Source organism: Chiloscyllium plagiosum, unplaced genomic scaffold (assembly GCF_037043375.1).
Source record: "Chiloscyllium plagiosum isolate Xiang-an unplaced genomic scaffold, Cpla_swu_hap1 HiC_scaffold_5, whole genome shotgun sequence".
Classification (NCBI taxonomy): domain Eukaryota; kingdom Metazoa; phylum Chordata; class Chondrichthyes; order Orectolobiformes; family Hemiscylliidae; genus Chiloscyllium; species Chiloscyllium plagiosum.
The window spans coordinates 33,671,863-33,698,595 of record NW_028270143.1 but is presented as its reverse complement, the minus strand read 5'-3'; the positions used below and the strand labels follow the sequence as shown (position 1 = coordinate 33,698,595).

The window sequence follows — 26,733 nt, the reverse complement described above, 5'->3', positions numbered from 1 at the left end:
TGGTCTTATCTTTCACAACTGTCCCAGTGAAAGTTGTACATTTTTGTTAATTTTTCGATAATGCCAGTTCATCGCTCATCATTGTTGCTTGACCTTGTAATTTGTGACATCATTTTGTTGCTGGTCATGCTGCAGATAGGGTTCTGGATACGCACCTCTGGAACATCTAGAGTGTTGCTGGCTGCTTTCAAGTCTAGAGTCTTAGAGGTCACATCTGTGGTTGGAATTTGTTTCAGGGAAGCCCCTGAATGGGGGCATGCAATGCGTGGATATTGGATTATGGGTACCACAGCATTCCCCAGACATTTTCTTGGGTCTGCATAGACCTTTTAGATAAGCAGCTGAAGAAAACAAACTGCAGTCTACAGAGAATGAGCTGAAGAGTGGGACTAGCTGAGCTGCTCTTACAGAGAGTCCACCTGGATATGATGGGCAGAATAGCCACTTATGTTTCTAGAACTGTAAAATATTGGATTCACATATCATTTCCTAGTGTCTGTCTTTGTTATTTGTTTGCATTCCCACCAGAAAACTTACTTCATACTGTAATCATATTCCATCAGGACTAAATTGAAACATGAATCAACATAGCTGGCACAGCCTGTTAAGATCTTGCACTTTTCTCATGCCATGCGCTTTGTGGAAATGGAGGTCATACAGTCATATGATGATAGACATGCATGGCAAGAGTACATAGGTGGATGGTGAGATCAACAATCAAAGACTCTACAATCGACCAATAAATCTCAATATATGTATTGGAGACCATGAACCTAGACTTTCAATGTCTTCTTGATTAGGATAATCATCTCATCCTCGGAATTAGTCTCATGGACCTCTTTTGCACTCCGTCTAAGGCAGGCAAATTCTCCCTTGGGTAAGGAGACCAAAACTGTGAACCATATTCAGGATGTGGTCTCACAAGGTCTTTTATAACTAAGTGAAGAGTTTTTTATTTTAAAGTTATCATTCCTTTGTAATAAAGTTAATACACAATTTGAATACCTAATTACTTGCTTTATCTGTAGATTACCTCTCAGTGTTTCATTTACACAACAGATTCTTCTGAATGCAATTATTTCACAGTCTCTCACTGTTTAAAAATTATTCTCGAAATTTATTTCCAAATCTAAATAGGTCACATCCTTCCTGACCCACCCCATCTGTTACAAACATAGAAACTCTTGATTCTTAAACACAATTTCCCTTTCAGTGTTAATACTGCTTGATCATATTATGATTTTACAGGTGTCCAGTTACTATGTGCCTAATGAACAACTCTAGCATTTAGCCTACTATGGATATCAAGATAACTGGCCTACTGTTCTGTGATTTCTCTGTCCCTCTTTTTTTCCAAGTGGGGTTATGTTTGCTAACTCCCAATTCATAGAGAACATCTTAGAATCTAGGGAATTCTGGAAGAATCTAGGAAATTCTGAATCAAAATCAATTCATTCACTATCAGTGCAGCTACTTGTACAGGGTGCAGTGTCAATTCAAGGAGATTTTAGACCCACTAATTCTTCCAGGACTCTTTTGTTAGGAATACTAGTTTCTTTACATTTCTTATACTCACCAGACCATTGTTTCCCCACTCTTTCTTATTTTCAAATAGACAGATATGAAGGCTGAGGTATTAATTCACTTAAAACCTATTCAGTTGCATAGAATTAAAATCAAATCCAAAGTATTTGTTCAATGTTTCGGCAATTTCCTGGTTCTCCTTTATAATTTCTCCTGCTTTTGCTGAGGAGATTCATTTATGTTAGCTGATTCATTGCTTTTTGCAATCTTTTTTTAAACTTCCTTGCTAGTTTACTCTCACATTCTCTTTTCTATTTCTTTATTATTTCTTAGTCATCTTTTTCGGAATTCATTAATCTTCCCAATTATCAGTTTTACTATTCTTTTGGCAATATTTTTGTCCTCCTCATTTAATGTAATATCATCATTTACTTCACTTGAGAGGTATGGTTGGACTACTTATCCAGTGGGATAAGCTTTTATTCCTTAATGAAATGTATTTTTGTTGCAAATTATGAATTTATCTGTTCAGTGTTTGCCATGTAGGTCAACCACCCTAACTTTATGATGAATCCCCAAACTATCTTTATTCACTCATTCCTCAATCTACAAACTTTGCTTTGTTCAGGCCCTATTTAATGAGATCACTTTTGAACTCCTTGTAAAATCTGGTAATGTTATGATCACCTTTCTCTCCAACCATTTTCATTACCAGGTTAACCTTTTAAAATTGTACAATATTAGATCTAACATATTATTTTCCCGAATTACTTTCATGATGTACTAGGAAATAATGTGAGCACACACACAATCTTGTCCTCTGCACAATTCTGTAAATTAGGTTTGCCCAGTTTGTATTAAGAATAAAGTCCCCGGTGAGAATGCACTCTGGCCAACACTACAACCACTAAAAGGCAATGCTGAAATATACCAACCAATCTGACACTTAATTATCTGAAAGGATTCATGAGAATAGTTCCCCACCTTCACTTCCAACAGTAAGTGTGAAGAAGTCATAGGCCTCTATGTCACCAACATTGAGACCATCAAATCACCTGCCTCTGTCAGTTTTCTCCCTTCCACTTACCCATTTGACCAAGCTTCCACTAAAGCTAGACCTGAACTAAACATTTCCCTATTATCCCCCTCACACCAGCCCCAAGCTCATCTTCTCCAGAAGACCTGCCTCCTGCTCCCGTGAGCCAAGTCTACTAAATTTGCAGACATCCAATTTCTTTCTCTAGTTCCGATGTGAGCTGATATAATAAATAGTTCTCTCTCTTCAGATTCTTTCCCTCTCTCTCCTACACATTTGCCATCATTGCTCACCTCTTCAAAGAAACAGCTCTTTACCATTTGTCCATGCAAACTATTATCCAACTTCAACCTCATTCCGAGACATTCACTACCTAATCGAGGTGTCCAGCATCAGCAAGGATTGGGGGGAGGGGGGGGGGGGAATGCTGAAAGTGACCTTTTGCATTGCTACTAGTGTCCCCCATGCAAAGACCATCCCATTACCACCCTATTGCCTTTAGTCAGTCACCTGTGTCCTGGGTCCTTCTGCAACCATGGGCCTCCCTGGTGATGTTACTGAACAGTGCAAAGCTACCAGCCTCTGATTACAGCAACTCTTGGTGGAGAGATTATACTCCTGCCCCAAAGGGTAATTGATCCTGGGGAGACCCACTGTTGTTAAGTGCCTGATACACACTCACTGTGGATACCAAAAAGAGGTGAGGCAGTGCTCTTGCCTGCTTCCTAGCCTGCTGGGAGACCCCAACACCTTCTTGAAACACTTGTCTGTAAAAAGCTTGTAACTAATTAGCCAGGAACCAAATATGCAAGTGTCTAAGTGCTCCACATTCACAGCTGCACTGAAAAGTCAGGTTATACATAACACTGGTTTAAGGTAATCTACTAACTAGGCAGCATGACAAATTAGATTAAAGGCAAAGATATCTAACTGTTCCAAACACAATGTTTGCTTAATCCTAAGATCTGGGAGCCAAAAGAAGACATAACATGGTAGCAGCTGTGAGTGAACCTAAAACCTTTTCAATGAGTTTAATGCTGAGCTGGAAAATCAATCCAAATTAGTGCCTGCGAGAGGAAGGAAACCTGCAACAAATGAAAAATGGAATGTTGACTGGCACAGCAATGCGTACACAGCTACAGCCCAGAATGAATCAGAGAGATGATGATATTGTAGAGGCATTTGAGAGGTATAAACAAAAATGCACATTAGCGTCAGAAGTTCCAGTAAAAGGCACTAGCAATGAAAACAGGGTCAGCTATATTCATCTATGGACAGATGGCAAAGGATTAAATGCATTTAGTTGCTGGGAGTGTACTAAAGAGGACAGCAGAAACCCAGACAAAACTTTTGAAAGATTCAACACACACCTCCAGCCAATATCAAATCATCAGATCGGGGGTATGAGTTTCAAGGTTTCTGATTGGTATTAGATGACCCTATTGATAACTTCGAAACAAAACTGAAAAATGCAGCCAAAACATGCACATTTGAAGATTGAGATAAAAGGCTGACAGATCAGCTAATTAAGCGAGTCTGCGCACCTCAAGGCACAGAAAATGCTCATCAGAAATAACAAGTTCACAGCACTGCAAGCTAATGGCACTGACAGAGCACATGGAGACACAAGCAGACAGATGAAAACATAGACGAAAACATAGCTAAGGGCAGCAGGGTTGATGTAGTGGGACAGTAACAAAAAAAAAGCCACACCAAACAGAGAAAGAAAAACCAGTAACTTTAAGTGGCTAGGTCTTTAAATTTGCTTGATTTATTAAAAAAACATTGGAACATTCCTGAGAAGCGCCCTGGTACCTTGAAGTAGAAAGTTAGTATCTGGATTTTGTTGTACAGTTTGGTTAACAACTGTGCTGAAAAGATACAAGTGTGACAACATAACTGTCTCACATTCCACTTCTCCCACAAGGTTGTCTGATTCAGAAACTGCAGATGAGGTAAGATTGAACCTTTTGCTTTTCTCTCATCTTAACTCCTCCTCTCACCACAGTCTTACACTTGTGCCTTTCTGATAATCAAGAATTTCAAACTGACCAGAGGTGTCAGAGTAAGGCAGTGATGAAGGAGAAACACTATCAATCGATCTCACAATCTCAGAAATCTACACGGTATGTACCTCAGAGGATAGTTAGAGGTGGAGTTTGCCCAGTCATAAACTGGGCACAGGGAAAAAGTGAGGACTACAGATTCCTGATGAAGTGCTTATGTCCGAAATGTCGATTGTCCTGCTCCTTGGGTGCTGCCTGACCTACTGTGCTTTTCCAGCACCACACTCTCAACCATAAAATGGGTACATTTGTGTTCCCAAACAGGCAGGGAACAAGTTACCATAGGTTCCAGATCCTGTACAGCAACTTTGCAGGTGAAAATAGTTAAATGCATAAGTCATTCAATCATTTGGTAGCACATTTCTTGAGTATTACTGAAAACAAAGATGCAGTTTGTTGAAGATTGTCGGTCAGGCTCATACAGGGGCACACTTGCGCATACTGGAAGATACGTATATTAATACATATTAATATAAATGCACACACATTGTGTCTCTAACAATTCAGCAAAATAGGTGACAGTACTCTCAGGTTCACTCCTCATTAATGTCTTGTCCAATCAGAGTCAGCCTGCCTGCCGTAAATTTAAACAAAGCTTGGCAGGTAGCTGCCTGTCATTATCTAACTGGTGCATTGTCTATAGCAGTCTATCAATCAGAGCCCACTTGCCAATCAGTTTGAAGCAGCATGCTATGCACATACAGTAGAAACATACTGTTTCCCCATACATTAGTTTTCATGTAAAAATGCTGACGAGTGCAAGATAATATGCTGTGACACAACGTGTCTTTTTTCAGCAGTTTTATTCATTCATGGGATTTGAGCATTACTGGAAAGGCCAACATTTATTGTCACCACTAAATACTTCTGACTAGTATGGAAAATAAAGAACATGAAAGCATGGGAAGGGTTAAAGCTTGAAGACTACTGGCAATCTGTGCCACCAATTCATGGGCGGCATGGTGGCACAGTGGTTAGCACTGCTGCCTCACAGCGCCAGAGACCCGGGTTCAATTCCCGCCTCAGGCGACTGACTGTGTGGAGTTTGCACGTTCTCCCCGTGTCTGCGTGGGTTTCCTCCGGGTGCTCCGGTTTCCTCCCACAGTCCAAAGATGTGCAGGTCAGGTGAATTGGCCATGCTAAATTGCCCGTAGTGTTAGGTAAGGGGTAAATGTAGGGGTATGGGTGGGTTGCGCTTCGGTGGGTCGGTGTGGACTTGTTGGGCCGAAGGGCCTGTTTCCACACTGTAATCTAATCTAATCTGTGTTCTGTGGAAGACAGAATGGGATAACCATAGTGGAACATTCTCCCACCAATTAGCAGAGTAAGGTTAAGGCTGAAAGGTCACTATGGCGAGATGAGATAACACAAGTAATAAGGCAAGTTTCTCTGTTAAGTGTTATTATGACAGGATTGGGACAAAAAAAATTTGGGACATGACATTAAAATATCTAATTAATAGTTAGTAGAGTCAGCTTGAGACAGGAGACTATTGTAACAGATGGAATAGCTAAATATCTATCTTGGCAGGTTAGTCTGGAATTGAAGATCACTGTAGCACAGTTAGCAATAAATATCTCATCGTGACATTAGAATAACATTAAGTAGAATGTACCACTAAAGAGATAATGGGAACTAACATCGCTGGTTTATTGCATAGCTAGAGTGAGATACTTTGATTAATGTAGTTGGACATGCTAATAAGCTAACAGAAACATGATAAAAAAACATAAAAATCCACGGACCGGAGGTTTGGGGGCATTCGAGAATCTGCTTTCTCAGTGCCACAGTATTTTGTTTGCAAATAAAAGACCTACTTCTTGAAGAACTCTCCGAGTCTCCTGGTGGTTCTCTATATTTTCTCCACAACACTAGATGACAGTGAATTGCCTCCTGAACTGCTGCACTTCATTCTGTATTGACACACCTCACCCATAACACTGAAAGGAAGGGATTTCCAGGATTGAGATACACAACAATGAAACAACAGATAGAGATATGTAACTTGGAAGGAAATGTGCAGATAGTAGTATTCCCTTATATCCGGTTCCCTTGTCATTCCAGGTAATAGAAATCACAGGTTTGGCAGGTACTGTCTCAAGAATTGTGATGAGTTGTTGCAATACAATTTGAAGATAGTACACACTATTGCCACTGTGTCTCAATGGTCAAAGGAGTAAATATTTCAGAAGATGGATAGGGTGGTGATAATGTGGACTACTTTGGTTTAGATAGTGCTGATTTTTGAATGGTATTAGAGCTGCAATAATCCAAAGATGTGGAGAGTATGCTAACACACACCTGACTTGATCCTGATAAATGGCATTAGATAATGGAGAGTCAGAAGGTGAATTACTTGCCACAGAATTACTAATCTCTGACCTGCTCTTATATTTCAGTAACTGGTGCAGTTGTTTCTAATCTGTGGTAACTACCCAGATTTTGACAATAGGGGAATTTAGTAATGGTACTGTGGTTGAACAGCAAGAGATGTTTCAATTCTCTTTTAATGAAAATGATCATTTCCTGGCATGGGTGTAATGCAAAATGTTCAGAGGCAGAGCAGTACAGAAGGTATCTGATAGGTATTCATGATAAAATGCTTGGTGCTTTAACAGCCTACTAAGAAGTCTGTGTGGCATAACAAGGTGCAAGGAGACTTTGTGAGGAGTTTAGTCCCCATCCCTGTCAGCAATCCCTTCCAGGAACTGGACAGCATTTGCATGAGAGTTGAGTGTTCAACCATGATATAGCACCTGCTGATCAAAGTCCCAGCTCTGATATTAGCACAATGTCAAGCAATCTAAAGTGCAGGTGCTGCAGGGAGCTCATAAGCTCATATGTACGTACGAACCTCCAGCCTGCAGCAGGAATAACCACAGGGCCTCTGAAGCCTGTTGCACCATTCAATACCATTATGGTGGGTTTTCTACCTTAGCTTTACTGTCCTGTCCCCATTTCTGCCTGCGAGCTCAAAACTGTAACATAGTCTTCAATATAATCTACAATCAAGCAACCTCAATCCTCTAGAATTCCAAGATACAAAACACTCCAAATTAAGAAATTTCTGTTCGTCACAGGATTAAATGACCAACCTCTTTAGCTGAGACTGTTCCCTGCATTCTAGATTTCACAGCATCTAGTCTGTTAAGCCCCTTCAGAACCTTGTGTGTGTCAATGAGATCACCTCAGACTTCTCAACTTCAGAAGGTTTAGATTTAATTTCCTCAGCCTCTTATCAAACTTCCCATTCTACGAATTGATATAGTCAACTTTATTGTACTATCACTAAGGCAAGTATATCTTTTCCGAGCTATGAATACTAAAACAGCATACAGTACTCCAAGTCTGTCTTCAGTGCAAGGGAATGTCTTGCATTTTAAGAAATATCGCTTCATCTTGCCACGTGCTCACTTTATCACATTTGTCTAAGAAAAAATTCACCAGCTCAGCGAGCAAACTTACAACTTAGCTAGACATAGTCCAAAATGTTATCATGAGACCTCTTAGTCTGAACTGCCACACCCTCTGATTCCTGTTATTGGCTGCCAGAAATGGCAGTTGTCATGGAGCCCAAATTTATCAAAGCTTTTATATGAGTCCTGGTTTTGACATTTGAACATCTAGTTAACATAATCACACATGGATATAGTCTCCTGCTAAGATCCTTTGTCCTTCTCTTACTTCTTGCTCTTTCAACAGTTTATCCTGCTCTGCTTGCCTTCTATTCATTTTATATGCAAGAACATATTCTTATGAGGTGTTCCAAGCTGTGGGCTTGTATTTCCACAATACCTCTTGTTAACATTTTCTAATAGACAAATTTACTAGTTATGGATTACAACTTGCTTCACTTGTTTATTTCTTACGGAGAATGACATGGGATATATCAAGTTTTATACAAGTGTTCCCTTTTGGCAAAATTTAACAGAGTCTAACATAAAGTGAGCCAGTGAGTGAATAAATTGAAGGAGGAGCTTCACTGATTGATAACTAGTCCACTGATCTGTTCCATAACATGCAGAAGGCTCATGTTCTGTCAGTGCGATCAATATTTATGCAGCAGTTTTTTGGGATCACCTGCCATGAACTGGGTGTGAGTTTATTCCTTTTGGAGTGGTCTGCTACCATGCTGGCAGCTCAGACTCCCTTTCATGTGAATACCATGCAGCTGCTATTCCACTAATTTAATATATGCCATTGCAAGGAGTATGTCCTCATTGTGGATGCAGGTTTGCTCGCTGAGCTGAAAGGTTCATGTTCAGACGTTTTGTCATCATATTAGGTAACATCTTCAGTGAGCCTCCAGATGAAGCATTGCTGGTGATTCCGGCTTTATATTTATATGTCTGGGTTTCTTTGGGTTGGTGATGTCATTTCCTGTGGTGATGTCATTTCCTGTGGCGATGTCATTTCTTTATCGTTTCAGGTCTGATTTACCACCCCCTGAGCAAAAGAAATGATGTCACCACAGGAAATGACATCACCAACCCAAAGAAACCCAAACATATAAATAGGAAGCAGGAATCACCAGCAATGCTTCCTCCAGAGGCTCACTGAAGATGTTACCTAGCATGATGACGAAATGTCTGAACATGAACCTTCCAGCTCAGTGAGCGAACCTACATCCAGAACCTCAACCTGAGCTACACATCTTCTCGAAACTCGCTATGTCCTTATTGTACCTAATTTTCAGATCGTGCAACAAACAGTAGAAATTCTCAAAGTTTTAAGTTCCTTCTTGACAATTGCTAATTTCAGTACAAATTAAAATTGGATATAAAAGCCTCTCACAGCTTTGGACATTGAAAGTTCATGGGCAGTGGCAGGGCATTTTTGAGAGATGTTCTTACTAGCCAGGAATTTTATGATTTCTGATATCTGACCTGTGAAATACTGAAGCATTCTGTCCAAATGCAGCAAGATCTGGAAAATATCCAGGTTTGTGCTGACAAGTGCCAACTAATATTTGTGCCAAACAAGTGCAGGCAATGACTATCTCCAATAACAGAAAACATAACCCTTGTCTCTTAGCATTCAAGACAATTATTATATCTGAATCAACACCATCAACATTCTGGGGTTTATCACTGACCAGAAATTGAATTGGACTAACCATATAAGTACTGTGGTTACAACAGCAGGTCAGAGACTTAGAATCCTGCAGCAAACAACTCACTTCCTGACTTTCCAAAGCTTGTCCATGATCTGCAAGACACAAGTCAAGATATTCCCCACATGCCCAGATGAGTACAGCTGCAACAACACTCAAGAGGCTTGATATGATCCAAAATAAAACAGTCCACTTGATTGGCACCACATCCACAAACATTCACTTCCTCCACTAGTAACAGTCATTATATGTTATCTATAAGATACACTGCAGAAATTGTCCTTAGAAAGTAGCTTCCAAACCTAGGCCAATATAATGTACAGGCACAAAGGCAGCAGATAAATGGGAACACCACCAGCTGCAAGTTGCCCTCTAACCACAAATATCCGGACTTGGAAATATATTGCAGTTCTTTCAGTGTTCCTGGGTCAGAGTTGAGGAACTCTCTCCCTCTTGGTATTGTAGGTCCCCATAAAGCAAATGGACTGCAACTGTTTATGAAGGCAGTTCAAGGGCAACTAGGGATTGGCAATGAATGATTGCCCAGCCAGTGTCACTCTCATCAATGGATATACAAAAGAAAAGCTTTCAACAATTAAGGAACTGGTCCTCCATGGCATAACTCATGTCAGAGTCACTGACGTCACTAATGAGATTGATGGAATTGTTTATCTAGCTTTCAGGATCTTCATATGATAGAGTTCTACTTTCACCACCCACAGAGTAGTGATCCCATATAGCTGAGAAGGAACACTCAGTATGCTAGATCACTCCCTTGCATTTTACTGCATCTTTAGCCTCGACCACTACTACACTTCCTCACCAGTGCTAATTTACATTGTTCCATCAGGCATTCCCTCTTAGTATTTCTATCTACTTAGCACGAGGTGTCTGTGCTGCTATTTGCTTCACACGTAGACTGATTCAAAGTTTTTTTTTATTTCTCTCATGGTTTGCCTTCACTGGTTCACCTTGAGCAGAGGTTGCTTGTTCTTGTCCTATGATGAAGGTAAAATGCTTTATAAATAAATAAGCACAGGTTTTCTTATGGGTTATGCATTGTTATCACATGCTGTATGTATGTCTATAAGGAAAATGTGTGCCTATGTTCATATTTTGCCAATCAACAAACATTTTAATGTTATGGGACATATTACTTCTATGCTGGCTCCAAGGAGTACAGACTCCATGCCTTTCAAGTTCTCCTTTGAGATCTGGTGAACAGTTGATTCCTCAAGTTGTTGTCATCCGAAGTTCATCACATGTCGTACTTATTACATTTATATTATGTGCTGGGTTTGCCTTTAATAAAGGAATGGTAAGGGTTGACACATTGCGACTCAGCCTTTATACTTTATGCTACACTTTCTTCAAAACCGTCTATAATGTGATTTGCATAATTTTGTAATTTCTGGTTGTAACAATTATTTGCTGATGGGTCATAGTTTGTTCTAGCTGGGTACCTAATGGTGTCTGACTTATGTTAGACAAGCCCTCGTAAATAATATTTTTTAATTTTTCATATGGTGAAATTCTGAGAGTGTGATCTGATATCTCATATGGGAAAACAGAGTATAGGATATCTGAGACCTGAGTCAACAGGACTCACAGCAATATGTCTTCTGATCCAGAGTGAAGGATTGTGAAATTACAGCACAAGGACTGACAAAGAAGAATAAAGTACAATGGATGAATTGAAAGCTAAATCAAATACAGAAAGAAAATGAAAGAGAGGGCACCAAAGTTTGGATTACGTGACAGAGAAAAATGACAGAAAGCAAACTCAAAAAAAAAACAAATTACACATTTTAAAATCTGAATTAACAATCAACAAACCTGAATGAATAAAAATCCACAACTGAATTTGTCAATTTTCAGTACCAGATTGCTTGATTGACAGCAATTAATATTTATCACATTGTTAACAGGAATGGATAGGATTTAAACCTCTGAGGCAAGTTTAGTTCATATCTATTCCATAAATATAACAACTATGCTGTTCAATGCTTTTCAATGGTAAGCAGATAACAAGATGCTGCTATCATGAAACTGGCAATAAACCAGAATAACTCAAACATATTTGAAATTGATTATGCATTTACTTGCCATCTGAAGCTGCTGTACACTTACACAAAAATAACACTGAAAGTCATTAGACTTGCCACTGCGTCCTACTAATTAACTTGATGTCCCAGATCAAGTTTGCCAGCTCTGCCTTCATATCCTTATAACAATCTTTACTCATGTTTAAAACAATGGTCTTAGACAACTTTCAACTCGACATGAAATGCTACCCTCTTGTGATCACTGCCATTTAGAGGTTCCTTTACCATGAGATTATTGGTGAATCCGATCTCAGAGTTCATTACCAGGTCTAGAGTTGCCTAATTCCTAGTCAGCTATAGAATGTACTGCTATGAAAAACTGTCCTAATTACACTCTATGAACTCAATTTCAAAGTAATTTTTTAAATGTCAGATCTAATTATAGTACAGAAACAGTCTCACCTTATTTTCACGTTTTGTTTTGCTGGAGTTGCAGAGTTCACAAGCTCTGATGTATATCCCTCACTAGAAATAAATCCACAGAATTCAAGAGAACTCATAGATGAACAACATGAAAGCAAGTAAAAGTAGATATTCTGGACAAGTAGGTCTGGCAGCAGCTGTGGACGGGAAAACAGAGTTAACATTTTGAATCCGATACAACTTTTTCAGTTCTTGTCAGACTCCATGTGTTAACTTTGTTTCTCTCTCCACAGATGCTGTTAGACCTTCTGTTTTAATTTCAGATTTGCACCAGCTGCAGTAATTTTCTTTTTTCTATCATTAAACCCAAGTTGCCTTTCTTGATGCTAAGCTTTACTCTGGTCCAATTTTCAAGAATTAGAGTGCTCTCACGGGAAATTGGTAAATTAACTGCTTGCAAAGCATTATTACAATAGATGTCGCATCTATTGTTTTTACGATGAAAAATCACTGTCAAGAACCAGATACATCAGAACTGCATTCCTGTGACTTTGTGGGCAATCAGTTCATTCTGACTTAATGTAGTGTACTGAAATCTTCTAATGTTTGGTACAATCCCACCATATCTATATTTAAACAACTCCAGCTAACCATGATATGTTAAATGTTTCATGTCTAACAACAGAACTTTTTTTTATACTTAACAAAAAGTTAAGCCATGATTAAAGTTGATTGATCGTAACATTATTTTAATCTTTCCCTATTAGCTCATACACGTTTCTCTGGAGAAAATCAAGTCGTATGTTGCTGGGAATCAATCTTTTCAGGCATTCAGTAAATCATGTCCAAGGTTTGATTGTTTTATTTGAGGTTGTGCTGGAGTTGGGAAGGGAAATCAAAGTTTGGTTTTATCAGATGGCTGGCACACAAGATGAGAGGAAATGATACTCAAAACATGGTGACAGCCTTACAAATTGGAAGATCTGCATCATGTTCGGAGATGTGGTTAGGTAATCAACTGAATGTGTAGTTTGTGGTGATTCTTTTGGATGATACAAAGCAAGAGAGACATTGTGTCATGCCGTGTTGTGGTGCGATTAGGAGTCTCACCTGCGATTCCTCACATGGTGAATTACCAATCTCACCCGGACTGTCAGCAGGAGACACTGAACAAAGTGTGATGATTCTGTACAAGGAAAGAGGAAACCATCAGAGGGAAAACCACCTCTGCCCCACTCTAACAAAACTCAAGTAATATTTTTAACAAAAGAAACCTATATCGCTCATGGATCTGCAGTGGTGAACACCACCAAGTTGCAAAGTATAGAAGAGGCAACAATAAATTAAAGTAACCATGAAGTTAGATCAAGTTTGATTGTTCCCCGCCTGTAGCCACAAAATTCTGTTCTCAAAGGCCCGGGTGGGGATCATGTTGCACAATTAAACAATGCCCATTGCTTGTGCGTCAAACTTCATACTGTCTGTTCATTCACATGATTGCACAGTGCACACTATTAAGCAAACTCAAGCTGGGAATCCAAAACCATGATAAATAATTTTGAATTCAAAGTGAGTATAAACTTGCAGGAAGGTTAATTCTGATTGCAACATTTGCTAGAGGTGATTCTAATCATGAATATGCCCTGAGGAAGAGATAAAAATTGTATGTATTGTCAAAGAGTGAGTTTTAAGGTTCTCTAAAACAACGAGACAAAGTTTGGTGTGGTCAATGGTGAGGAGGAGGGATGTACTGAATCCACATGGGAGTGAGAAATGTGAAAGCGAGTTATTACAAAGGCATTGGGAGGAGGTTGCATGATGCTCAGGGAGCTCAGACAAGTGGTCAAGACCAAATGACATAAGGAAGTAAAGCCTTTGACAGCAAGTGGCAATAGTGGGAAGGAGTACATCAGTTCCTCCAGGGAACAGTATCTCTGGCAATCTCCAGAGGTGGGTGTGGTAGGCAGAGGCAGATGCTATGGGCAAGAGACAAAGAAATAAAAAGTAGATAGTTAATATTTGTGAGTAGGAAGCATCTGCTGGTGGCTAGGGAACCAGAAAGTGGAACTGAAGCAAGTGTACAACTAGCTGAATTGAAGAGTAGCGCCATTGAGCTGGGGAAGCCTCATGGAGTGGGAGCAAGATAGTGAGAGAGATAGAGAGTGAGCGAGAGAAAGAGAGAGAGAGAGAGAGAGAGGAGCAGCATCCAGGAGTTGGAGTAGAGCTCCAGCCTGGTGAGTCAGCATGGAAGGGCTGGACACATGAATCCACTGATGGTGGATAGAAAGCTGGAAAATGTTAATGGAGTGAGGTAATATCTGTAGGGTTCCTAAGTGGACCATTTGAGGAAAACCCAGAATTCAACAGGACAGAAGGAAAAGACGGATCCCCTTTGTGTCGGGGAGGCAAGATCATCGGTGTTACGTGATCACAGGAAGTTAACCATAGGAGCTGCTCCCATTGAAAAGGTTGTCCAGCTGATTAGAAATCAGATGTAAGCTCCTCAACAATATCATCAAGGATCTGCAACATTGTGCACATACCCATTACAAATATTTCATTTCGCTAAACTATAGTTTTCCTTTAACATTTGCAAGGATTCATTGCCAGTGGAACAAGGAATCCCTGTTTTATCATTTTCTTATTGCATGTGGGTTTAAGCCACCTGTTACAATATCTTTATAGATTAACCACCAGCCTCATACATTGTTCAATGCACCTTCACAAAGCTTCCAACAATCTTTATCAACTATGAATCATTAAATACATTGAAATCTTTACCTTACCATCACACACTTTTGCAAGCCTCACAGTCCCATTCCTTACCTTGCATATGTTGTCAGTTATTTAATCGTGATCTATGATATATGATATATGATATATCACATGCACATGCACTGTCACACTGCTCTCCCTTGCAGAGTGTTCTCAGACATAACTGTAAGCAGCAGCACATAATGATCAGGGGAAAGATACATTTCCTCACCTCAATGAGGGACACAGCACAATCATCATCACTGTGAATGTAACTAATGATAGCGCTGAAAGCATTGAAACTGTCAGCAAACTGATAATATCCATCATTCATTCATCCCATTTCCTCTTCTGCTCAGCATCTGTTCCTATTTGCAAAGTGTAGATGATATATACATATGTGTCTTGATTTTCCCCTTCACTTCAACACAACCCTACTCTTGCAACTTATTCCTGGCCAGGCAGAGTCACAGCATTAAACTGAGGAGAGAAAGATAAAGAGCAGAACGAAGAAAGTGAAACACTGGCACTCGCTCTTACACTTGCATCTCCCAGCCCAGGTACTGAAACCACACAAACTTTACAAGCTAGCTTCAAGGTTGGAGTTGCACCAAGGTTGGTGAGACACTGGACATGCATAGGAAGTAGTCCAGACAAAGGTAAATGAGAGCACAGGTACTATCAAGATGTTGGAGTTCTGGTTCAGAGAACTCAAATGAGCACTTTGTTGGTCTGGCATACAGAAGGGCTGATTGATATCGCAATGAAATGCTTGGTATATTGGGAGGCCTGCATGAAATCTTGCAGTCACTGTCAAGGAGCTTGGAGGAAGCTGATCCTTTGCAACTTGGAGGTGGAAGACAAGTCCATTAACACACTTGTGGATCCAACCATCATGCAACTACCAATGGCCAATATCTTAGCTTCCAGCACAAATGGAAGCCACCCAATATCCTTGCTGCAATGGAATCGCAGATTGAAGACATTAAAGGTCCTTTTGTTTCCTTACAGGTTCCAAATGCTGCCTTTACTACCATAGAAACCAGTACTGAAATAGTCTTGCAATAGCTCACAGCATTTCAGAATGTGATTATTAGGATCACCACACTGTCATCATGGGCTCGTGGCTCTGTGTGGCAAGGTTCTGCAGGTATCCTTCTCAGTAAGATAACATTCATCATCTCCCATCACTGCCATGCCACCAATGTTCTTGGTGTTTTCTTCCAGCCTATCAGCTGAATGTTGCTGCCCATGCTGAGATGTTGCAACCTGAAAACAGACTTTCTAGGCCCAGAACTACTATGATCAATCTGCAAGGCCATGTGTGGTTTCCCAGACTGAAAATCAAGAGACTTCCACCTGTACTAGTGCAAACTAGTGGGAAAGCAGAGCATAGGGGCATTAAGATAAAGGCAAATGCATATGAAAGGTAGACACAAAGGGAATATACAAAGGTGACTCGAGTCATAGAGATGTACAACACAGAAACAGACACTTTAGTCCAGTTCATCCATGCCGACCAGTTATCTTAACCCAAGTTAGTCCCACCTGTAAACAGATGGCCCATATCCCTCTAAACACTTCCTATTCATATGCCCCTTAAATGTTGCATTTTTCAAGATGTCACCATCTATTTTCCTACATTCTATATCTTCCATATCCTTTTCCACAGTAAATACTGATGCAAAATACTCATTTAGTATCTCTCCCATTTCTTGTGTGGCTTTGCTGATCTTTGAGGGGCCCTATTCTCTCCCTAGTTACCCTTTTTGCCCTTAATATATTTGTAAAAACCCTTTGGATTCTCCTTAACTCTGTTTGCTAAAGCTATTTCATGTCCCCTTTTTGCCCTCCAGACTTCCCAATATACTCCTACTGCCTTTATACTCTTCAAGGTATACACTCCATCTATACTATCTGTACCTTACATATGCTCCCTTCTTTTTCTTAACCAAACCCTCAATTGCTTTAGTCATCCAGCATTCCCTATGCCTACCGGCCTTTTCTTTCATCCTAACAGGAATATACTGTCTCTGGATTCTCATTATCACATTTCTGAAGGCTTCCCATTTGCTAGTCGTTTCTTTACCTGCGAACATCTGCCCCCAATCAGCTTTTAAAAGTTCTTGCCTAATACTGTCAAAATTGGCCTTTCTCCAATTTAGAACTTTAACTTTTGATCTGGTCTATCCTTTTCCCTCACTATGTTAAAACAAATAGAATTATGGTCACTGGCCCCAAAGTGCTCCCCCACTGACACCTCAGTCACCTGCCCTGCCTTATTTCCCAAGAGTAGGTAAAGTTTTGCACCTTCTCTCGTAGGTACATCCACATACTGAATCTGAAAACTTTCTTAGTTGATTTTATATTGAATATCGGATAGTTTATTTGATAAAATTGATTTGGATTATTTGTTTTGTTGTGGATTTTATTGCAGCACTGTGTTTAAGAGCAAGCTGTAACGGGCTGCAACAGAAAGAAGATAATACTTGGGACAACTTGATGGATACGGAATTTAAGTTACATTCTCTGGAGCCATAATCAGATGAGCTGATCAGAAATGGCTCAGTGGAAAAGGAAAATTGTGCGACTGCGTCCTCCTTCTCTCTCTCCTGTTGCACCTCCTCCTCTTCTTCTTTCTCAATTGCTTACCATATATCTGGTGCCTTCATGATGGTGAGGTTCTTTCAAGTGCAGCAGGCTACAAAAAATTGTGAGACATTGTATGGAAAGTATTGCTAGATTCCAGTCACTCAAAGCTTGCTTTAGCAGCCTAACAGTCTTGCTTCATGATATTTCTTATGACAGCCTGGCTCTCCTTATATGAAAACTGTCTCTATGTGCATGGGTTCCAAACCAGAATCATGAGCCATCTGGTCAATGGCTAGCCCCGGCTAAACAAAAGTCACCCTTCAATTCCCATTGGTGCTTGACGTATTGATGATTCAGATGATTGCAAGATGAACCATCATGGCTATTGACCTGCATGGTGTGCTAAGTATGTTCACCCACCAGCTGAGGTCACGACCCTCTGCAGTGGCAGTGTATTGATGAAGGTGATGTGTATGCAGTCAATGGAATCCTGCAGCATTGGGATAACTGCTGTCCTGGTGAAGCCATATGCTTAAGTCTTCCGATGCCCCCTGGAAACAGAGGATGTAAACTGATTTCAATCTTCCGACATTCTGCACATTAGTGACCTCTCTCATAGATATTTACAGTTGCAACATTCTCTAGCCTGGAAGGATGCCGACATAACCATGGTCACTTCTACAGTCATAGCAATACCATGCTCTTGAGGCTACAAACCTGACCGCAAGATGTGACAGATTTCAGTGAGCACCTTTTGAATGACAAAGAGCTGAAATACATAATATGGATGCCATTTCACATTTAAAATGGCATCCATAGCGCTGAGAATACCAAATAATCAAATTTTATACACTATAAATTTTAAGAGCAAAGTAAGCTCAGGAGTTTAACTTGGCACAACTTATAACTAAGTTCTCATGCTGGCTCTCAGTAGAGCAATTATTGCTGAAAGGAATCCAAAAATCCAAAGAGAAAGAAAATACTAAATGGAAGCAACAGGAATAAGAGCGGTTTATACAAATTTACATTATTTATTTCCAACAAAAGGACAACAAATGTGTGTAAGAGACTGGCACAAGCACAATGAGACAAATGGCCTTTTCTATGCAGCAAAATCCTATCACATTATATCTGATATATGATGCAACTGAACTTGCTATAACTACAACATACACAGCCAGATTAAATAGACTTAGCAGGCAAGACCTTATGCAGACACTCACTGATTTTAAAGATGAATCAGCTTATAAATTTACGATGGAATTGTTCATATTGCTGAAAAATCTTTTCATCATACATCCACGAGGACAATTCACAAGAACACTAATTCAATACTCAAGGGTAAAGGAGGGACATTACGTGTGGAGCAAGAGGAAATGGGTGAGATCCTTAATGAATACTTTACATCGGTATTCACCTAAAAGAGGGACATGAGGGATGTTGAGATTAGGTAAAGTTGTGTGAATACTCTCAGGCTGATCGACATAATGGAGGAAGAAGTGTTGGTTGTCTTGAATTAAATCAAGATAGACAAGTCTCCAGGGCCAAAGGGGAGCTATCCCAGGGTTGATGTCACTTGCGAGGATGCTGCTGAAAAGGTACTGAGAGACAGGATTTATTCACACTTGGAAGCAAATGTGCTTGTTAGTGATAGGCAGCATGGATTTGTGCAGGGAAGGTCATGCCTCACCAACTTGATTAAGTTTTTGAGGAGGCCTACAGGTCCACAGATCCCTGAAAATGGCAACATAGGTGGATAAAGTGTTCAAGAAGGCAGACAGCACGCTTGCTTTCATCAGCTGGGATATCGAATATAAAAGTTGGCAAGTCATGTTACAGTTGTATAAAACTTTAGTAAGGCCACGTCTGGAATACTGTGTGCAGTTCTGGTTGTCACACCATCAAAAGGACGTGGATGCTTTGGACAGGGTGCAGAGAAGGTTTACCAGGATGTTGCTTGGTCTGGAGGGTTTTAGTTATGAGGAGAGATTGAATACACTTAGATTGTTATCACTGGAAAGACGGTAACTGAGGGATGACCTATTAGAGGTCTACAATATTATGAAAGGTATAGATCGGGTGGATAGTCAAAGGCTTTTTCTCAGGGTGGGAAGGTCAAGTATAAGAGGGTACAGGTTCAAGATGAGAGGGGGAAGGATTAGGGGAGATGATTGGGGAAAATTCTTCATATAGAGTGTGTTGGGTGCTGGGAACACACTGCCAATGGAGGTGATGGAAGAAGGCATGTTAGCAAAGTTTAAGTCATATCTTGATTGACACGTGAATGAGAGGTGAACAGAGTGATAGATACTGTGCATAGGCAATAAGTAACAGGTCCAAATAAGGATTAGGAACCAGCACAGGCTTGGCGGGCCAAAGGGCCTGTACCTGTGTTATAGTGTATTATCGTATAATATGGTATACAATCAAAATATAAAATAATAATTAATATAATTGGTAATACAGTACTATCATTTCATGTAAATAGTTTAATTATTACTTAATTAAATTAAACTATTTATTACTGTATTGGTATCTTACAATATAAAGTGAATTAGATAAAATTATCTAAATTTTCTATAAATATGCTAAACTAAAATGGGTAAGGCTTACCGCCTTACTCCTGTGCTGACAAAGCAAAAATAAAGTTGATATAATCTATGTATACCGAATATTCTCGATTGCAAACCTTACATACTTTGTCTGTCATTTCGTGGGAGTGATGCAACGAGTGATCTCTTTCCAGGAACATCCTCTGCTGCTCGTTGCTGGCCAGGCGACAAGTGAGCCAGGCAGAGAGAGTGCAGCCTGCAATGCCCAAGCATGCCATTGACATGGAAGCAACATGTCTGGGGTAAGAGATTTCTGTCCTTTTCGCTAGTGCCCGCAGAAACTGAAAATTTAATATTCCTCCGATCAGTCCACAGATACAACAGGCAGAAAATAATATCATCTGGCAGGAGACAGGAAGAATTAAAATCAGTCTCCATATCAGCAAACTAGAAATACAATTATAAGGCATAAGAAAAGTTCTACTTTCTGATATAGAAGTATTTAAAGGAAGTTGTTCACTTAAACAGAATTTTAAAGTTATAGTTGTCTGATCTCTTGCCTACCATTCCCTTCCAAGTTTTCCAAAAAAAGAGACATTTATTGTTGTTAAGGAGAATCAATCCCAATAAACTTGGTCAGAAACTTCCCAACAGGATAGTTACTGGCCTGACCTGAAGTACTATTCTTGTCAGCAGATAATTTTTTTCTGTATGAAACAGAACACTGACTCAAGGAATGCTTATGCAGAAATACAGTAATAATGAGATTACACAATACTTTTCCCAGAATGAACCTTCAATACAACTGGTTTTAAATAGATTATTTGATCATAACATCTTCCCAATTCAGACAAAATCACATTACGTAAGTTTATACACATCTTGCGTTTTTTTTTCTATTCATGGGGCGTTTATCACTGTGGATATAGTTATTCCCAACATTTGACAATATGTTTTATTTCAACACAATATGTTTCAGTCAAGTTTTTATATTTTAAATACCCATTTGCTTTATATTTTGCTGAGAGATTAAATCATTTATATAACATGAGAAAGATACCATTTTAATAAAGTTTAATCATCATCAGTCCCCATCCCCAGGAATTTTGTATTGTTACATAATTCAAAGAAATATGTTCCTAGCTTATACGGCTAATATTTGAAATGTCAATTATTTATACTATAATACTTTTTCAAAGAAGCATATTTTTATATTTTATATGTAAGAAATATGATACCTATGCCACCATCATTTAGTTAGAATAATATCATTTGGGGATACAGTGGTATCATTGCTAGATTATTAATCTAAAGACCCAGATAATGTTCTGGGACATGTATTCAAATCATACCATGGTAAATAATGGAATTTGAATTCAGTAAGAAACTCTGGCCAACAGTAACCATGATACTATTATCAATTGTCAGGAAAAATCCATCTGATTTACTAATGTCCTTTAGGGAAGTAAAGCTGCCACCCTTATCTGGTCGAGCCTAAATGTGACTCCAGACGCACAGCTATGTGGGCAATTAGGGATGTGCAATAGCCAGTGATACCCATACCTCCTGAATGAACAATAAAAAAAACCTATGTAGTTGTCTAAGAGAGATACTATTATTAAAACACATTTTAATTCTGTAGCAAAAGCACAGACTTATATAATTGGTATCTGCTTTATTTAATTAGAAATCCACTCACTAGATCTTTTGAATGGCATACTGTCCTAGCATCAAGCAAGCCTAAACATGAATCAGAATGCAGCAGAAGAACTGTAACAAACATTTGTCTTCCATTTACTTCTTTGTGAAACAGGTTGCAATGTCACAGCAGAGCTTTAATTTCATTTAAAAATCTAAATTCAGTTTCAAAGGTGGGACTAGTCAATTTCTACAATTGCACAGTGCAAAATCATTTTCTCAGAGAATAATTCAAACTGTGGAATGTTGTGAAGAAAAAGAAATGCAAGTTTATCATTCCAGGGAAAATGTTATAACGGTGATGGCAAAATAATGATGTGATGTCTGTTGACATCTAGGCGTTTGGAGGACTGGTGTTGAATGTTTGAAAAATAAAATCACTCACTATGCGACCCGACTTCTTTTTGGCACAGACAATTCCACATACTCCACAGATTAAAAACTGGAAAGAGGAAAAGATGGCTTAGATTTTTCAAGTCTTCATACCAATGGTTTGTGTGCTGCCACAATTCTATACATAATTTCTCACTGCGTTCTCTGCTGTAATTTTGATTAACCATATTGATTACCCTATTATTTCCTGCAACAAAATCTACCATTCTTTAAAGTAAGTCTTATTTTATTATAAGAACTATTGCACTATAATAAATTATGCCTGCAAAATATAACATGCAAGTGAAAATGTTTTCTTTCTCATAAAGCATAATTCATGATAATTTCAATAATCTACAACTTTCATACTAAATTTCTTGGTAACATATTGAATAAGGGTTATTTCTCAGAAATTGTAACATGCAATATATACCTGGTTAAAAGAACCTAACAAGTATAATGGAGATTGCATGTTTTCAACAAGCTGTGTTTGACATAACTGTTTGTGCTTGCTAAAAATATAACTATTCATGACTGCCACTTCTCATCACTCAGCTGACTGCTTTAGCACCAAGTTTCTGAGAGACAATACAAGCTAAGTTTTCCAGGTGACAGGATGGTGAGTTTGGACATACGGTGCTGTCAAAATAAAGGAGGGTTCATGTTGGGACTGCTCCACAACACAATCCCACACTGGGAAAGTTTCTGACTTGTGACCTAGGAAGTGAATCAGCTCATTTATATACTTAAGGCCCCAAATGCAGTGATTTTGTGACACTGGTGGCATCTTGCCACTGGTCTTGACACAGTCATGGAACCTGGATTCCCTGCAGCAAAGTGAGAGGGGGCATCTGACTCAGGGGCTCCATGCCACAGAGAGGGCCGAGAGACAGGAAAAGTCTCACCCATAAAATGTCTCACCCACCTCAAACACTTCTGCCAAATGTTTTGCTCCTGATCTGAGCCTCCTGACTTGGGTTGTCTGAATTTTTCATTTCAATTTGTATCTTGAGGAAATGTGCACATTGAAGTGCGCTCACAGTTTGTGACCTACTTCAGCAGCACCCACTCTCCAGAGCTGCTGTCCTCCTGAAGGGGGTGCAATAGCCCCCTGATTATCCTTCATCAGATGCTAAGAATGGAGGCAGCCAGACAGGAGGCAACCGCTGGGAAATTTGCACTGCTAATCCCAGTCCAAACAAATTCAGGCTCAGGAAGTCACTTGGTTATTCTGTTGTTGGGATCCTGAAAACCATGGAAAATTCCAGTCCTATAGCTTTGGAATTGATCTGCAGTCTGGAGCTTGAAGTCCCTGGGAAAGCTGTGTTACCTTACATTTTAACATAAGAATGATACCAGAGTTAAAAAGTGCTGGAGGTGTTTGCTATAAGCTGACATTCTCACTACCAATCATAGTATTGTGGTACAGTATAATCCAACACTTCATACCAGTTCAAATCAGTCGGGTACTAACATCAACATTTGAAGCCCATTAAAGAAGCATTACATGTACCAGACTTTGTATTTTGAACTATTTTTCAATTTTCCCAATAATCTAACAGAATGTTACAGCCCCTACAAAATATACTGGAGAATCCTGAATACCTGACATCAGTCTCCAGCAAATTAGAAAACTCAGTTTACTCCCCTAAATAATTAATTTGAAACAAAACTGGTCCACAACATAAGTTATGAAATGCATAAAATAACTGAGATTCTATTCAATAGATTTTAAATTGGTAATACAGCACGAGCCAAATAACATAGGATTGTATACAGTTCAGAAATAAGGGATAGCTCAATGATAGTTATAGCTCAACACAAAAGCAAAATATCACAGATATTTTGGAAACCTGAAATTTAAAGAAAAAGAGGATTGGAAATAGACCAGAGTGGATCTGTGGAGAGAAACAACGTTAACATTTCAATTCAATTCGTCATTCCCCTTCATCGTTAACAGCTCGCCGGCTGTTGGAACACAGCATTTTGACTATCATTAGGATGTCAAACGTGGGCTTTATTAAGCACAGAGAAGAAAATCACACCCACATCCCCGGACCAGTCCGGTTTCGAACTGTCAAATTTCTGTTTTTAACGGAAAGATCCGGGGCAATTGGGCTGGGGGTTAAAAGAACTGAAATGCTCATATCCGGACGGTTTTCGACTTAGTTTCCCCAGACGCTTAAAACATAAAAAAAAAATCAAGTGGTCATTCAAGTCAATCCTAATCAAGCGCGGGGCAAAAGTTCACCAGATGCCGATTACGTCTGCAAACAGCAGTTTTCAGACCAGACATACAATTTGTGATGTATCCAGCAACCGTAACAGTTCTGGTGGTTTGGTGGAAGAGGGTGGGCTAACATTAGGGTGGAATCTGGTGTTGGCTCAGACCAGACCTACATTATTTGCTTTAACCTGCTGTAAATGCAATCCTTACCTTCACGTTTCACGTGTACACTAACTTGCACTGAGAGGGCACTGCAATACAAACGGTGCACGAGAAATGAGGCTGCCACTTTTTGAAATGATACAATACTTTACATAACAAGGAAAATGCAAAGCTCGCAGTTATTTAGGTGTGAAATGCAATGTTATGTATATTGGTAGTTTGAAACTCGATTATAATTGCAGTATTTCCCCTTGCAAATTCATTTCTGCTTTAACTTTTATAATCAATACTAAAACTGAAAGTGATGAATTTAGAGGGTTTCGGGACGGCGCTAAACGAGGGGACTAACTAGGTAGCTCTTTCTGGAAGCAGTACAGACTCGATGGGTCGAATGGCCTGCTTCCGTACTATAGAAGTCTACGATTCTAAACCCTAGCGGACTCTCCGTGTTCCCCCAGCTCTAACTATCCTTGATGCACGCTCGTGGACTGTACGAGATACAGAAAGCATTGACCGAGTCTGAACGCAGAGTCAAGAAATGCAAGAGAAACAGTTTGCAACGTACACAGACCCCGCTCCATACCGGTGAGGAGTCCCCGAGGTGGAGTTCCTGAGCACGGCTCCTCCCGATGCTGACTGCACCCAAAGCCACGCTGGTGATGCCGAAACCTATTTCCAGAGCAGAGAGCACGAAGAGACTGGCAATGATCTGACCGCGGGTGCACATGGTGCTCCCACCAGCATTCTCTCAAAGAAATACCGACCAACACGCCTGACACAAATCTTTCCCACAATTACATAAACATCTCTTTTTTTTTAAGACAAAGTCTCCCTTGGCATCAGGTCTTAATGAAAGCAGGCGCGTACAGCTCGCTAGGTCAAGTCATATCATCCACTCATTGTGAAGTACAGTGAGTCTTGTTTCAGTGGAAGCTGCCTGATGCATGCTATACCGGGTACGGCCAAGTCAGATGTCACCTTTGTCCCAGGGGAGCGGTACGGCGCTAGTCTTTCGCATTGCAACTGTGACCTCACGGCTACTTCAACACAGCGTTTCGGTCCCGCCAGCCAGCAAAGCAACAATCGCAGTCACTGTCTCCTTCCCTCAACAACATTCACTGAAGGCTGAGACATGAATGCGAGCTGACAGCCTGATTGGTCGGTTGGGTGCAAAGCTTGAGTACCAGGAGAAGAACAGTAACAAGCTTGTTATTTAAACACACTTCACATATTCATTTTTTAAAATTTCACATACCAAGCAGCAACACTGTTTGGTTATGAAATTTGGACAGTGTTATTGTGAGAATTTTTAAAACTAAATTGCAGTTCGATTTTTCCGAGTTGAACCGGAGTCTTCCTAATTGTCTCTTCGCCGCAATCTGAACTGATAACATATAAGCTGTTTATTTCCACTTCGTTAGCATCGTCTCCGTCATTACATCACTTTAACACTCAATCCAAGCGACTTCACCTCTGTCCTTGCTGGGGAGTTTGAGATGCCATTTAGTTTTAAGAATAACATAGAACACAGTACTTCCCATTTGGAAGACATCTAGTTTTAAGATGTACTCACAATAACACTGTCCAAACTCTGTAGCTGCTTGGTACCTGAAATGAAACAACTGAAGAGGACACAGCTATGGACTATTACAGAATATTATGTTCATTTGAATAACCTTTAATACAAAGTTCGATGTCAAGTGTACTCTTTATAGCAATGAAGATGAAGAAGTGCATACACAACACTTGATCTCAGTCTGAAGAAGTTAGGTCGAATCTTTCTGTCGCGATAGGGGGAAAACTTGCATTTAGCAGAACAAAATAGGTGGGCAGGTAACGTGTAAGGAAGGCTTGTCCCTAATCCTGTCCATGACTGCTCTGATTGGTGCAGGAAACTAGTACACAAAGTGGTGATCCCATTATACAGCATTCCTAACCGTATGGGCTCCGTTGTGGGCACTGGCGGTTTAGACCTGCAATTTTCATGAAGTTGGGCGAGATTCTGATGGAAACATCGTTGACGGCAGCTTAGAGATGTTATCAATAATGGGGAAGGGAAAACCTATTCTGGGGTCGGGAACATTTTCTGGGTAAATTCAAAACGTGCTGAAAACTTCACATGTCCCAATATAACACTAAGTGAAAAGCTAAATATGTTTTTGATGCAAT

The 26,733-nt window shown here is 39.8% G+C and overlaps 1 protein-coding gene across 5 annotated transcripts in view; it reads right to left on the bottom strand.

Moving 5' to 3' along the window:
* tmem196 (transmembrane protein 196) overlaps positions 1-25,799 on the bottom strand; it is a 59,278-nt gene extending 33,479 nt beyond the window's left edge. Inside the window, exons 1-4 of one of the 5 annotated variants that reach the window (XM_043689780.2) lie at positions 25,130-25,799; positions 22,189-22,245; positions 20,252-20,506; positions 13,318-13,393 (exon numbers count right to left, since the gene is read on the bottom strand). In XM_043689780.2, the coding sequence (XP_043545715.1) occupies positions 13,361-13,393; positions 20,252-20,506; positions 22,189-22,245; positions 25,130-25,291 (507 nt within the window). In that variant the 5' untranslated portion in view covers positions 25,292-25,799 and the 3' untranslated portion in view covers positions 13,318-13,360. Of the gene's footprint in view, positions 1-13,317; positions 13,394-18,593; positions 20,507-22,188; positions 22,246-25,129 lie in introns of those variants that run through there. The other 4 variants (XM_087986835.1, XM_043689776.2, XM_087986834.1 and 1 more) reach the window with 4 other exon arrangements.
* Positions 25,800-26,733: the final 934 nt, after the last annotated feature.